Genomic DNA, 15,161 nt, shown 5'->3' with positions numbered 1-15,161 from the left:
CTACCCTTACCAGCTGGACACTGTAGAAATTAAAAATACTTGTGCATTTTCAGGCTATTGCTCTCTGTGTCTGTCATGAAGTGATGTTTAATTGATTTCTTTTTCTCCTGGGTGCGGGCGTGTGAAATGCCTGGTGTACACCGGGGACAAGAATGTGAAAGGAGCAGAAATAGTGAAGAATGCTAGACAGCGATTTAACATCGTTCTTCGCCAGCAGCCAGAATTTGTCTTCCTCAGTCGCAGAGACTGGGTGGAGGCTGGCACGTGGCCGTATTTCACTCTCCTCGGCCAGAGCTTGGGATCCATCTGGCTTGGGTGGGAAGCCCTGACAAAATATGTCCCTGATGTGTACTTAGATAGCATGGGGTATGCATTTACTCTGCCCATGTTTAAGTATCTTGGGGGCTGCAGAGTGGGTTGTTACGTGCACTATCCAACAATAAGTACAGATATGTTGTCTAGAGTCACAGACCAGACAGCCACGTACAACAACAGAGCAATCATAGCCCGTAGTCCCATACTGAGCGCAGTGAAGATTGCGTACTACCGTGCATTTGCATTCATCTATGGCCTGGCAGGTTCCTGCTGTGATGTAGTGATGGTCAACTCTTCCTGGACGCATGGCCACGTAGTGTCCATCTGGGGGGCCAGGGAGTGTACCCACAAAGTGTTCCCTCCTTGTGATGTTAAAGAGTTCATGGACCTACCCATGAAAAGCGACGCGGGAAAAACGCAGCACAGTATCGTGTCAGTTGCTCAATTCCGTCCTGAGAAAGACCACCCTCTTCAGCTGCGTGCCTTCCACGAGTTCCTCAAAGGCATACCACAGGACAAGAGAAAGAACTACAAATTAGTCCTGATTGGTGGGGTTAGAAACCAGGGGGACGCAGACCGCGTGGACGGCCTGAAACGGTTAGCGGAGAAGCTAGAAGTCACCCCGTACACGGAGTTCCGTCTGAATGTGCCATTCTCGGAACTGAAACAGAGCCTGTCAGAAGCCACAGTGGGTCTGCACACCATGTGGAATGAGCACTTTGGAATAGGTAAGCCAGGTGGTCAATTGTTTGTATCGCTGCACAAACTAAATTATAAATGTACATAGCCTGGGTACCATACTGCATAGTAGGCACAGGCTCAACCTTTTTCCTTGCTAACCATGCGAAAAGATTGAGCCAGTGTTAACTACAGAGGAATGTAACCAGGTTAAATTATGCATAAAAAGGATGCATGTTAAAATGGTGTGGAGTTTCCTCAAGCCTCTACACTGTAACAGATGTAAGGAGCACACTTTATGATTTTGCTTGTGTACAAAGATAGTTTGTATTGGATTATTGGATGCAAGTTGGTGCTTTGTGTTTTGTTTCAGGTTTATTTGCTGGGGTATCTAAGAATGTAATGCTTTCCACTCCAGGTGTTGTAGAATGCATGGCAGCAGGCACCATCATCTTAGCACACAACTCTGGAGGCCCCAAGATGGACATTGTGGTGGATCACAACGGTTCCCGTACGGGCTTCCTCGCACACGACGAGAAAACATATGCAGATGCCATCAAGACCATCCTGGGCATGAGCCCTGAAGAGAGAATGGAGGTCAGAAGAAATGGCCGAGACTCTGTGTCCAGGTTTTCAGATCAGGAGTTTCAGACGACCTTTTTGAATGCTACAGAATCACTCTTTAAATGAACATCACAGAAACAAAAAAAAGCGATACATTCATACATACATGAAATTTTTATTCATACATGAAACACCATTTAACAAAATACTTTTTCCAACAAGGGCCCAGGATTTTTTGTGATTTTGAAACTTCATAGAGCTCCATTTTTTGCAGACAGATCTAGCTAATTGTTGATGAGTAAAGGTAGTGTAATAATTAACCTTCTGAAGTGTGAGGTAGCTTTGGGCACCAGATTTACATTGGTTGTAGGCTAATAAGTCAGCTTTGACTATGAATACAAAGGCCTGCTCCCCATGACTATGATGCTTTTGTTAAAAAATGTTACAAACACAAGGAAGATGTATATCAAAAGAAAAATGACATTAGTTTTTGTAAGATGTTGCATCAATAATGTGATCACTATTATATTAGTTAGTAGAAGCTTTGTAAGTGATGTGAATATTCCTGCAGTGCAAAATAAGTAAGAATGAACAAACTGTTGCAAAATGTGAAGTCAATATTCACCATGTACATTCCATGTGAAGACAGAAGCCATTAAAAATGATAACTTGCAATTCATATCAACAGCACAAAAATCAACGTTGATGCAATGCATACCTTTAAGTACTGTATTTTGAGTCTAATTTTACTTTTGGCAATGAAGTAGAAAGTGCAGTAAATATGGTCAAGTGACACTGTCTGGTGCAGTAGTGCATTGATACAACGTCAACATTCCACTTCTGACAATCATAGAATTTTGACATGCTTTACAAAAGACATGATCAAACATAAGTTGTTATATTCTTCTGCTGCAGCTGTCCTTGTGGATATATGTATTCGTTTTCCACCCCATACAGGTCTTTAGTACCGCCATTGTGATTCTGCTTCTCCAAAGTGTCTTGAATAAATGGATAAAAAGTAATGCTTCGTCTTGACTCATCAGTTGATGGCTCTTGACCAAGATCGGACAACAAACACGGGTTAGCATACCCTTTGTTATAAGAAACGTCATTGGCAAGTTCCTGTTGACTCGCATTAGTTTGTAAATGATTTTCTTCAGAAGAGTGAGGTACATCAACAGCCTCTAGGTAGCTCCCAGCTCTGTGTCTTGGGATGACTACAACAGCTTGGAGCTTGTCAGAATCTTTTGGTGGATCAGTATTTTGGGCTCCCTGTACATCCTTTTCACTATGTTTGTCTTTGTCTGTTCTCTCTTCCTTCTCTGGACCGTACCTATGGACGATGACTTTGAGTATGAGATATTCCAGGAACTCCGACAAGGTAATGATGCTCGCTCCCAGGAAAAAGCCAAGTTGGCCGCCAATGTCACCTGAGGAAACAAGTTATGCAAGTAATATCATTTTGATTAAGGGCAAGATTCCTATCTTCACATAAAAGGCTACAATATTTGACGACGATATAAACGCTGTTTGATAATTTTTTTTTATAAAAATCGGATTTACTTTGGAAGGAGATCCGATTTTGTATTCAGCTGTAGAGATTGAATTGCATTCAAATATTGTGTACCAGAATGTCTAACCTTTAAATGTATCAAAGGCCACAATGTAAAAGCTTGAAATTACAAAATAAATGATAAATGCACAGGTTGCCTTTGGCTTCAAAAGTAAAATATCACAACCAGTTGCAATAATGCTTATTGTGGATGCTTTATGGGTGAAGGCATTTTTTTCCAATTATAAAGTATAAGAAGATGAAAGATTTCATCCTTAAGACAATGACTTACTGATCATCCCTGGTACTGTGACCGTCTGGAACTGTTGAAAAGTCTGGTAATTCAGGTCTTGGTAGAAGATATCCATTGACACGTAATTTGCTCTGTGAGAAGAAAAAAATCTTAGCTTTTACACTTGTCCCTCTCTCCTGTTACTACTTTGTTCAGATTAGAGTTATCTTCTTCTTTCGGTTAAGGCAGCCGCCTGCAACTAATTGAAGATTATGCTGCCTATATTGTGAGGTCTACTGCGAAGCGTGGAAGTAATGGAGTATTGTAATGTGGAGGGAGGAACGGGTGGGGAGGGAGCTATACATGTAATTTGAAATTTGCCAGAGTGGCACTGAGGGCTACCTGTGCTGGGAGTCCATTCCAGTCCTTCACAGTTCTGGGGAAAAAGGCATACTGCCTGTAGTTGGTTCGGCATGGGGGCATCTGATAGTAAGCTGGGTGAGTGCTCCGTCCGAGTACTCCTGGGCGGCTCACTAGGAGTTGGCTTGCTCCTTGTTATGCTACTAGTATGTAAGGATGTCTATGTCATGACTTTTGAATGTGCCTAATAGATTGTTGACTGTGCTTCTTTTTGCTGCTACATGTCTGATTATCAGTGCAAGACTACCTTGATTTTCCCTTTAAATAACATGTGGATAAAAGCTGTCCTCAGCTTCTTAGCGATTTACTTAACCATTATGAATGATTTTGTACAAGCCCTGAGTAGTGTTCCTTACATGTTTTGCTACAAATTATACAATTGTCTTAATCTGAATATTTAAAGACTAGGGAAAAATATTAGTATGTTTAAGTATTAGCACAGGCGGTAGGCCAAGGAATTGTTGTCGTGGATGTTACGAGTGTAACCCTTAAATGACGTACTAGTACATGTACTAGTACATGTACTCGGGATCGACCGCCCGAGCAGGTGCCGAACGTCGGCGAGTTCCGAGCAAAGGCACCCGAAGGTCGCTGAAGGCGATCAACACTAGAAGCAAGCCGAGCGAGCTAGCTCAGCTCAAAGGATGACCGGAAGTCCAGCGGGCGTTTTATGAGCACAGCGGGTTGCCATTGTCTGGTGACTCGGCTTGAGTGCCAGTTTGCTTGTGTGGCACCACTGTGTACTATTACAAATGTACAGTATTTCCTCTTTGTTGCAGCCAACAACAACAATTCTGAGGCCTATTGCCCATGGTATTAGTAACTAGAAAGGCCGACATTTGCTTGAGAGCAAATACAGCATATTTCAGCCATCTCCCTCATGCAACAATAGGCCTTGAGGTCGTTGACCCCTTTGGCCATTGGAAAATGACCAAAAAAATCCCAAATATATCATTTTAAAGTGATCCATGCCAAAAATTATACATGGGTCATTTGAATAGATATCTAGAGCACCCCTTTACCAATTTACGGGTCATTAGGTTGTAAATCGAGGGAACAGGAGCCAAAAATGTCCAAATTTTGTCAAAAAATGGTCATAAAATCGCAAAATTAAGCATTTTGTTGTACCCTATGGGAAAACTTTTATTGAATTTATGTGCACATAATTGAAGGGCACTTTCATACCAAATTTCAGATCATTTGGTTGTAAAACGAGGCTACAGGAGCCAAAAATGTCCTTTTTTTGGTCAAAAAATGGCCAAAAATCGCAAAATTAAGCATTTTGTTGTACCGTATGGGAAAACTTTTATTAAATTTATGTGCACATAATTAAAGGGCACTTTTATACCAAATTTCAGATCATTTGGTTGTAAAACGAGGCTACAGGAGCCAAAAATGTCCTTTTTTGGTAAAAAAATGGCCAAAAACCGCAAAATTAAGCATTTTGTTGTACCGTATGCCAAAACTGTTATTGAATCTAGGTGAGCATATGATCAAGGCACCTCTGTACCAAATTTCATGTCATTCGGCTGTAGTACCAGGGTACAGGAGCGCGAAATATACATAAAAATTGACAAAAACCTCAATAAAATCATTTTAAGGCCATACCAATTTAATTAGTTGGTTCTCGGAATCGCCGCTTCTATTTTTCCCAATTTCAAAAAAAAAATAAAATTCGAATTTGCATGTTCATGAGAAGAACTCATTTGCATGTTCGTGAGAGTTAAATAGCCCCGTTACCTACAAGTTGCTTGACAAACTTCGGCTGAGTTAAACAAAACTTCTGAAACAGGTACTGGACGTGCAAAAACAACTATCACCTGCTTATGTTTTCCTTTGTGTTGTAAATCATCGAAAACCACCGATAGATCGTGAAATTTGTGCTTGAAAATGACGAAAATAAATGGCCGACCAAGCCAGCATGTAGTTAGTCACAAGTATGTAAATGAGATGCAATTTCATGCAAATGAGTACGCCTCTAGCGATTTTTGTTTAAACTGCAGCTTTCACAAAGAGAATAATGAATCAGATGTTTCAGGCACTCTTTTATTTTTTGGGTGAAATAAAGTCATTTTCTTGTTGTTGCTAACTTACATTAGACATTATACTATGCTGAAAAAGTTTTTCAACCTTTTTAAAAGATTTTTTAATGTTGTTAATGATTTACTATGATGATTTATTACAACTGTTAAGCTTTATTACTGTGTGTACTTCTGTAATACTGATTGCATATTTTTTGCATTTGTATTGTTGAAATTATATGTAAAATGTATGCTTACATGCAAATTTTTCATGTAATTGTAACTGGATAAATATTCTGCCACACATATACCATGGTTTCAGGTCTGGAATTACCAACCTGAAACTCCTGACCTGAATCCAGACTTGTTGCAAGTTTTTTTTTTTTTTTTTTTTTTTTCGCCCTGTCGCTCCAACTTTTTTCTGAAAAAATCCGAGAACCAACAAATTAAATTGGTATGGCCTAAAGGCAGATATGAAAAAAATGAAAAAAACACCTGAGGCTATTGGCTTACTCTACCTTTGTGCCAAATTTCAAGTCAAACGGTTAAAAAATGGCGGAGTTGATTCGATTTGAAGATTTGACAGGAGAAAGAAAGAAAGAAAGAAGAAAGAAACATTACGAATACAATATATTTCACCATACCTATGGTATGGCTGAAATATAATGAAAAACACACCGTAGATGTTCCAGTGACCTGTTGAAGAGCTGCTCTGCATCCCTGTTGGGCCAGCCGGAGTAAGACAGACTGACCTGGTACTTTGTCTCCTCACAAGGCACACTACAGTTGCAGTGGACCACCTCGTGTTCTCCCTGGTCAAACATTGCTGAAAATACAGCTAGAGATGGATCTTAGGACCCGTTCACAGTTGTGCCTATATTCAAGTCACTATGAAATGTTGTTTTTTGATTTGACCCACCATTGTGTAGCCTGATTATTGAACAAAAAACAAAACATCTTCAGCTGTAAAATTTACATAAGCCAAAAAATATTGATACAGAACTTGAAAGGACATGAATATGTCCAAAAGTGTGAACAGGCCCTTGGGAGTTTCTCCAAGTCATTGGTGGCAGTGTATCCTAAAAAGGCTCCAATCCCAAGGCTTCTGCAAAATCCAAGGGTCAATGCATAAAGCAGATCACTTAGATCATATAGATATTGCATAAAATACTTTTTGTATAGCCACAACAAGGCACAAGTCTATAATAATGTTTTTTGTAGAGTGGACAATGGACATGTTGTGTCTGAATGGTAAATTATGACATTAAGGTATATGCGCATCATGGTAGTGCACGTCAAACATTGACATTGGAAGAGCTGTTATCATAGGCAATAACAAAGCTTTATTTAATCCTATTTGAAATGGCAACAAACCGAGTTCTTCATAGGCACAGTTGCCCAGCTGCAGGGGTGAGCAGTGCGGCATGTCTTCTGGACCTGTGGTAAAGGAACAGAGCTGGGGCATTATGGGATACCATTGTGGTATCCCATGTAAAATGTTTGTTCATCAAAGGTGACATTTCAGTCTGTGCTCCTGCTAATAGTTAACATGTCACAAGACATATTGAAGTACATATTAGTATCAAAGTTTGTCATATTTCAACCTCCATTGAACTGGGACAGGGGCCACTACAGACCACCTCGGACCCTTTGCTCACATCACACTTTCAGAAAGTGATGTTATGTAATGAGTAGTCAAAAATTCAATCTCTTCACACTCTCTGTAGTCAAGAACAATAACTCAACTCTTTTGAGATGTCCAAGTTTGGAAATGCCCAAGAGGGAGATGGGAAGATCATAACTCCAACACACTCAAACGTCTGGAGGTCTCCAGAACCAACTGGAGTTAATACGCCCAGGACAGACCGACTTGGCACGAACTGTCAATGTAGCCGCTATAATGCATCAGACTATGATGCCTGATTGATCGATCGATGGATCGATTGATGGATCGATTGATGGATTGATTGATTGAAGGTTCTCCTCACCTGGTAGGCTGGCCGGTAAGCAGTGACACCTGTCCATCACTCTCCTAGCCCTGCACTCCAGGAGGCAGCCAGTCAGGGAATACCTGTCATAGTACTGCAGGGTCCTGCCAGGAACACACTGGCCCCACGGGGTTCTTTCGTTGATAAACTGCGGAGATTTCAATAGAGATTGTCAATGTCGTAAACAATATTGGCCTTCTTGTGACTTCCTCTGACAGAATCTTGTGAGCTCAACATTTCTCTTGCCAACTACAAAGCCCACTGTTCACTGGACTCTGATGCACCAATTAAGGGTTAATGACCCGCCTTTTTCTCGTTCGCTTCGCTCACTCGGTGGTTTTATTCGGTTGCTATAACAAAGGACCAGGCGTTATGATACCATATACACTGAGGAACAGGCGGGCCATTGACGTTATTATCATTTGATATAGCCCATCCAAACTGACCCATATAAGAGAGACAAATTCCTACCTTTTGCTGTATGATACTGGTGTACACATGTGTCCCCGCCGCCACTGCCAGTCCCTCGGAGTCCATCTTTGGTGGGTCATGCTGGTCATGCACTAAGAACTTCAGCCCCACATCCATCGAGTCTAGGTGGGCAGGCTCCGTGTACTCATCCTGAATATAAAAGCAAGAAGATCGCATTTTGACTAGTACATAATACATGTATAAGAAGCAATCGGAGATAGCAGACCCCCCTTCTGGCAGAACATACAGAAACTGCACTGAAGATACACGGAAAGGGATTCAGAGCCATGCAAAAAAACAATTCAAGTTCAACATGTACAATGCTAAACTTTCTTCCAACGACCACTGTTGCCTTCTTCAGGCTCAAGTATTGATCCTGAAGGTGGTGACAGTGGTACTGTATACTTTTGTGTTAGAAGAAAGTTTAGCATTGTACTATGATTACTACCAACACAGACGATCTTCCGTGACAATAACAGTTGTGAAGAAAAAAATCTAATGTAAACTTAATCTTCACGTACAAAGTGCGGCAATACAGTGTGGCAAAACCTCGCATATTCAGTTGAATGTTAGTGTTGTATACATCAGAATGTTTATGGATAATAAGCTATCGGAGATGGCAGACCCCCCTTTCGCAGAAACTGCACTGAAGAAACACACAAAGGGAGAGAGCCATGCATAAATAATTTTACAATGATAAACTTTCTTCCAACACAAAGATATACACGACTAAAATCTTCAACGACCACTTTCGCCTTCTTCAGTATCCAGTGGCGATAGTGGTAGTTGAAAATTTGATCTGTGTCTACCTTTGTGTTGAAGGAAAGTTGAGCATTGTAATATGATTACTACTAGTATCATATATATGGCCAGAAATTGGACATACGAGGGCGGTTCAAAAAGTAATGCCACTGGTTTTGTAACACGCTCATTTTTTCGTCGAATGAGTTGAAATTTGGCACAAAGGTACAAAGATATATCATCTTGAGATTAAAATATCTCAATTTGTTGTTAATATTTTTATGAGTGACTGAGTTGAGTTCAAGATTACCACACCCTTGTTATCCCGTCGGAAGAAATTAGAGGGTCAATTAACGTGCGATTTGTAATGTCCCTGAATCACTTGTAGCTGTTGTAAGAAACTAAAACTGCACATGTGTCAAGTTGCATTTCTCTATTAGCCACATGCTTATTTTCATCTTTTAAATCCAATCATTTATTATTTTTTCGTTCCTGGTGTGAAGTAAGGTCGTCAGGGTCGTAAATTAGCGGTGGATTACGGGTGGGATGCTTAAAGTTTCCATAACCGACTTTTTTCATTAACTGAAAGAAATAAAACTTTACACACTTCTTGATCTTGAAACAGTTAATAATTGTGCCAAGTTTCGCATCTGTTGGCTAATGCACAGGCAGTCTACAAAAACCTTTATTCAACAAATCACATATTTGGCTATTAATCAAACTGTCTGAAATATAGCAACTCGCTCCATTCTAGTGGCTGTAAAAGATTAACCATTGCGAGTTCAAACATGAAATTTATAATGTAAGCTAAAGAGACATTTGTTATTATACAGGTGAAATTTCAGATTCCTACAATAGTTTTAAAATGGTAAGATCTAGAGAAACTGATCTCCCGACAAGCTTTTAAGGGTGTGGTCATATCAAATTCATCTTAGTTGCTCATAAAAATCTAAACCTCAAATCGAGATATTTCAATCTCAAGAGGATATAGTCTTGTACATTTGTTCCAAATTTGAACTCATTCCATAAATAAATGAGCCTGTTATAAAACCAGTGGCATTACTTTTTGAACCGCCCTCGTAGAAAACACGGTGCAATCCAAAATCTAACTTAACAGAAAAACTAACATTGATGAGCTTCCATGACAATAACTTCATTCCCTCGTGGTGAAGTAAAAAATGCCAACTAAAAATTAATTTCCATGCACGTGCAAAGCGTGGCAATACAAAGAAAGCGCGCCTAACTGCCGCGAAGTGAGATGTAGTTAAATGTTATTGTTGCATACATATCAGTCTGTGAAACACAAACTCCGCTGTCCAGGGCTGTTACTGGCCCCTCCCAGGGGGCCGGTGTATGTTTGGCGAGCTGCTATGAGCGGGGTTTAATCAGGCTACATACATATATATATAAGATTCCTCTTACAGCATGAATGTTGATGACCATCCTGAGCCCGTTCCCCTCCCCGGCGGTAGGCTGTGCCCGAGCGGAGCTGGTGTTCCAGTTGAACGTCCAGCAGTTCCCATACGGAGTGAAGTGGTGCTCGAAGTCCTTAGGGACAGTAACAAACGTCTTAAGTGTTTTAAAGTATATGTTATACCGAGCCCTCGTATCATGTTCAATGTACCTCAAAATAAGTCATATTCAGGACCACATTCTTGCTGCATACAGAAACTGAGCAGTGAAGGGAAGCTACAGGACCGCAGCTGAAATGTTGGCAGGTAAGAAGAATTTGATTGTAATATACTGATGAGAATCCTATGATTTATCAATTGGAACCTATAAGTTATAATGTATGAAACTATTCTCAAACCACCATGAATATTGTTAGGAACTTGCATAGTGTGACTTCCTTAAAATAAAGACTTTTAATCATCTAATTGTTAACGAGACTGACCCCTCCAAAAAAAGGGTAATCTGAAGTAAATAGGGACTAAGAACAATGGAAAAATGTAGAATGACTTGAAAAAATTCAACGTTTTTACACGATGTTTTATTTCCCCCCACAAATTTCCAGCCCTCACCTCTTCATAGCAATCCTCCTCCCTCCACTTACACAGGATCAGTGTGTCCTCATCCAGCCGGAAACCGGCTTGCTTGGTAAGTTCTGCAAACTCTGTTGCGTTGATTGGTGGAGATTCCCAGCTAGCGAGTATAACAAGACACAGCAGAGTCGAGATGCAGAAGTTCTGATTGATTGGCTGGTATTCAGAGTGATTTTCGAGGGAGTGCAGATATAAAGGTCATGTTGATTTGATTATATGGATGACATCCTCTTAGAATCCCAAAACTGATACGAGCGTGCAAATAAAAAAAAGTTTGGCCCCAAAAAAGTTGCCTTCATTGAAATCTAAATAAATTTAGTACAAAATGTATGGAAGCTTGAACAAATGACGAACACAGAGTACTGAATATCGAACAATGGATTCTTCATTTTTGTTTTCACAGTCTTCTACTTTGACATTGGAATCGACGTTGACATTAGTATATGTTTCCTGATATATTTATCTTTTAATTTACGGCATGTATTTGCTCCTTTACAGCTGCTTTGTACTCTTCAAAGCCGCGATGATGGTTGAAATTTTTTTTCTGGAAACGGACGAACATTGATGCGCGCTCTGATGTCATCCATATATATCAACATGGCCTTATCGGAAATGAAAAAAATCCCGAAGTCAGCTTTAAACAATCGCTGCAGACTTCATCATGCATTCGTGGTATTTTTTCACAAGAAATATGTCTGGCAATCGTTGCTGGAGGTTTGTTGATAATTTTTTTGTGTGCCGCTGAATGCTGAGAAAACGATGGCATTGCACATAAACATGACACAGATCTATTTATTTATTTATTTATTTATTAGGATTGTTTCTTAAAATAAAATCCAATGTTAAAATAGTACAGTAGAAGCCAGTTAATTGCACAACGGATTACCACACACTTCTGTGTGAATCCCAATCCTGTGGTGGTGCGATACAGCTGGATAACTTCGCTTTGTTGCACCACCCGGATTATTGCACGAAATATGCTGGCAAATGGAGTGTGCAATTAAATGGTTTCTACTGTGTTTCGGGGAAATGCTGTAACACATAACTGTCGATAAGACCTACAGTGATGCGTTATAGCTGGAGTTGCCCCTGTTCACCACTGCCGTGTGCAGGTTCAGTAGTTCCCACAAGTGTTCCAGAGTGTCACGGGAAACTTTGGACGCACGATATCTGAGAAAAAGGTCACAGAATAAGGTTACAGGTCACAACATAACTGCAAAAGTGTATCCCTTTCAAGAGCTATATAGGAAGAAAATAAATCTATAAAGAAGCACTTGCCAGGAAATGCGGACAGGTTCTCGTTTTGGCATGTCGTGTCGGGGAAAATCGTAACTTACGGTGGTGAAATAATTTGTATTAGCTAACAGAGAATTGTCATTGTCAGCCTAGGGACATTGTAGAAAGAATACCAGTAATAGAAATAATGCTATAAAACATTGACTGGGTCGGGGTTAGTTTAATTTGATTTTTGATTGCAAGTACCTGTTGAAGTTACAGACAGTGACAGCGGGGAAGATCAGCTTGTCTTTAAACCTGCGGCTGATCTCAGTCTCTGTTCGGTACCCGTAGTAGTTCCCCACTCTACACAGATTAGGAACAACAAGACCATGGTTAAGACAGTATAGTCATGTCACACTATGCTTTCTACTATGCAGAGCGTCGTCGGAATTATGGATGACGTCCTCTGGAGACTGGAAACTATTTGATTGTTTGAATGCTGTGTAGGAGAATGTACAGTGCATATAGTTTTGACATTTTTTGTAAATATTTGGCATTTAGCATAAATGTCACTATGGTTGTTGCCACTGCACAACATCCAACAGCTTTGGATTGCAGCGCAATAAAGAAAACTATAAAAGTCGCTGATGAAAGGATACTTCAATTACACTATTATATTGCTCTCGCTGCTTAAAAATTGCATATTATGATTAGCACATAAACTTTGCAAAAATACGTGCATGATGATAAATTGCAATGTAGATCAAATTCACAAAAACAAACAATGAACGAAAGCTATAACTAGGAGCGCGCCTGAACGCACCTGTCCGCAATCCACCACACACAAACGGAAAAGGACCCCAGGAAGACCAGGACCCACAGTAGCCTGTGCAGCCGGTTGTGCGCGTTAGCGATCTTAGCCGCACCGTGGCAGGTCGTGTTGGTGGCGAACTCATAATCAAGAGGGTCTCCGCACAGAAAATGTCTCACTTTCATACAGCATCTGGTCGCCATGCTGAAAGAAGCAATCAATGAAAAACGTTAACGTTTGTGTTTACAGAAGGACGACGTTAAGTGCAGCTAACATAGAACAATAACAACATAACAAATTATTCTAAATACATATAGTGCGATTGGTACAGTGGATATTGTATGGTAATTTGAAAAGTGGTATCTATACCAAAAACATAACTCAAAAAGTTTGACAGTATGTACCTGAAATGTAGAATGTTTGCATGGCGCTTTTATTCATGCATTTAGAGGGACTAGTAACCAAAGTTTTTGATCGTGAATAGCTATTAAAGGGCGCGGTCACATCCTTCGTAGGTCATGTAGATCGTCGTACGACGTTGAAGTCGTATATTTGGAAGCGGGCTGTGACAGATCCAACCACCAACAACAATGTTCTGTAACAGGGCAGCTGATCTTTGTACAACACATGCACGGTGATTCCAAGATTACCCTCAGTTTGCCATACATACGGCGATCGTACGAAGTATATGATCGCTCTAAACAGCCGACTGATTTTCCATCCGTACTTATGAATATAGGCGTGTTCATGCAACCACATATGGGAAATACACCTTTCTACAGTGGCAACTGACTCACGATTATCACGTTAGAAACCTGTTTTGAGTAATCTATAAAGTATTACGCATTTGTAAATGGGTCTAAATGGTTCACAGCAACTGAACATTTTTTCTAAAAGTTATTTCCTGGTTACGTAACAAGTAGACAATGAAACGCAGCACACCAACTCAAACATTCACTGTCTTTCACATAAATTTTTCTACAAGGCCAATTGAATCCAGCCTAGGCTTAAGACTACCAACTGCATATAAATCTATCCCTTACCTTGACGCTCTTTCAAGCCTATGTTCTTTCAATCCAAGACCACACTGTTAAGTTCACGTTATCGGTGTTGTTGTTGTATGTCAAAGTCGACCCTTGGGTCTTTTGAAGTTGAAAGTTCAATTGAGAGTTATATATTACGTCTCTAGTTTACTTTTGGGGTGTTGTTAATCAGTAGCAGTGGGTGACGTAAGTTTTACCAGACGACTATTGTGCATTTATCACCGAGAACAATAAAGACGCATGGAAACGATCACAAACTTTTGCTGTTTTCTAAAACTACTTTTCAAGACTTTCACCTTTCAATGAACCTTACTAGTGATTAGTCGTCTACTACACAGACGCTTTGCAAACGGTACAACCACAGACTTGAGATTGGAAACATAAAAAGTGCCACACGCCGTGCTTGACTACGACAGGTGCACATTATGGGACCTGTTTGCCTACCTTTGAACTCGGCAGGGCGTTGCTATTAACGTCTTGGCGTATGTAAACACATCGGGTGGAACAACAACAACTCAAGATCGCTTTAAGATTCCTTTACATCGTGAGGAATTCTCGACAAGAATTCTGCAAAGCAAGGTAAGCTTTTATTCATGAAGACTTTGGCATTGTAGAAAGCGAACAGAGTTGAATGTTTTGCAACGAAGTACAAAGTTGAGGCGTATTTTTTACAAGTACTTCCGTGTAGACATTTCTCACGAGGTAGACTGTTTTTAACTTGACATGTCCTGAAATTCCACGAAAAGTTTAATCTTATGCATGTCATTGAACTCGGTCCCTCCTAATCGTTGGTGACATTGTGTACCGTGTGTGTGTTTTGTAATCCTGTAGAATCATAAATGGTTTGATTTATGTTCCTAAAGCCTCAATGATAAGGTCCAATCGCGTGTTTGTTTGGTTAATGTCTTGCCGTTTGTGTATTAAATATATAAGGTGATATAACCTAAAAATTCCTGTGTTGGTAGAAAAAATTCTGACGCAGGCTTTGAGTGTTGGTTTTAACACAAAAAGTTGGGCATGCTCAAGTGATAGAAGCGAGGGTCGCCTATTCCTTCTCAAAGAACA

The 15,161-nt window shown here is 40.2% G+C and overlaps 2 protein-coding genes across 2 annotated transcripts; one reads left to right on the top strand and one right to left on the bottom strand.

Moving 5' to 3' along the window:
- Window positions 1-112: 112 nt before the first annotated feature.
- On the top strand, window positions 113-1,704 carry LOC118419407 (GDP-Man:Man(3)GlcNAc(2)-PP-Dol alpha-1,2-mannosyltransferase-like; the record flags this gene model as incomplete). The annotated part of the gene is made up of 2 exons (XM_035825774.1): window positions 113-1,043; window positions 1,412-1,704. Coding segments are annotated over 2 exons (1,203 nt in total), but the record flags the coding sequence as incomplete, so codon positions are not given.
- A 12-nt stretch (window positions 1,705-1,716) lies between these two features.
- On the bottom strand, window positions 1,717-13,256 carry LOC118419406 (acid-sensing ion channel 5-like). The gene is made up of 11 exons (XM_035825773.1): window positions 13,066-13,256; window positions 12,507-12,605; window positions 12,087-12,194; window positions 11,004-11,124; window positions 10,405-10,530; window positions 8,242-8,391; window positions 7,771-7,918; window positions 7,157-7,219; window positions 6,461-6,608; window positions 3,402-3,493; window positions 1,717-2,987 (listed from the first exon to the last, which is right to left on the bottom strand). The coding sequence occupies exons 1-11, from the start codon at window positions 13,254-13,256 to the stop codon at window positions 2,440-2,442; spliced, it is 1,794 nt and encodes a 597-aa protein (XP_035681666.1). The 3' UTR covers window positions 1,717-2,439.
- Window positions 13,257-15,161: the final 1,905 nt, after the last annotated feature.

Source organism: Branchiostoma floridae, chromosome 7 (assembly GCF_000003815.2).
Source record: "Branchiostoma floridae strain S238N-H82 chromosome 7, Bfl_VNyyK, whole genome shotgun sequence".
In the NCBI taxonomy this organism is placed as follows: Eukaryota; Metazoa; Chordata; class Leptocardii; order Amphioxiformes; family Branchiostomatidae; genus Branchiostoma; species Branchiostoma floridae.
This window is presented reverse-complemented; position numbering and strand designations above follow the sequence as displayed.

Excerpts from the sequence above, each read along its gene's own strand:
- LOC118419406 (XM_035825773.1), bottom strand. The coding sequence starts at position 13,256 with ATGGCGACCAGATGCTGTATGAAAGTGAGACATTTTCTGTGCGGAGAC. Across the intron at positions 8,392-10,404 it reads TGGTCATCAACATTCATGCT|GATGAGTACACGGAGCCTGC; the intron begins GTAAGAGGAATC and ends TTTTATATTCAG. Across the intron at positions 2,988-3,401 it reads CACAGTACCAGGGATGATCA|GTGACATTGGCGGCCAACTT; the intron begins GTAAGTCATTGT and ends TTGTTTCCTCAG.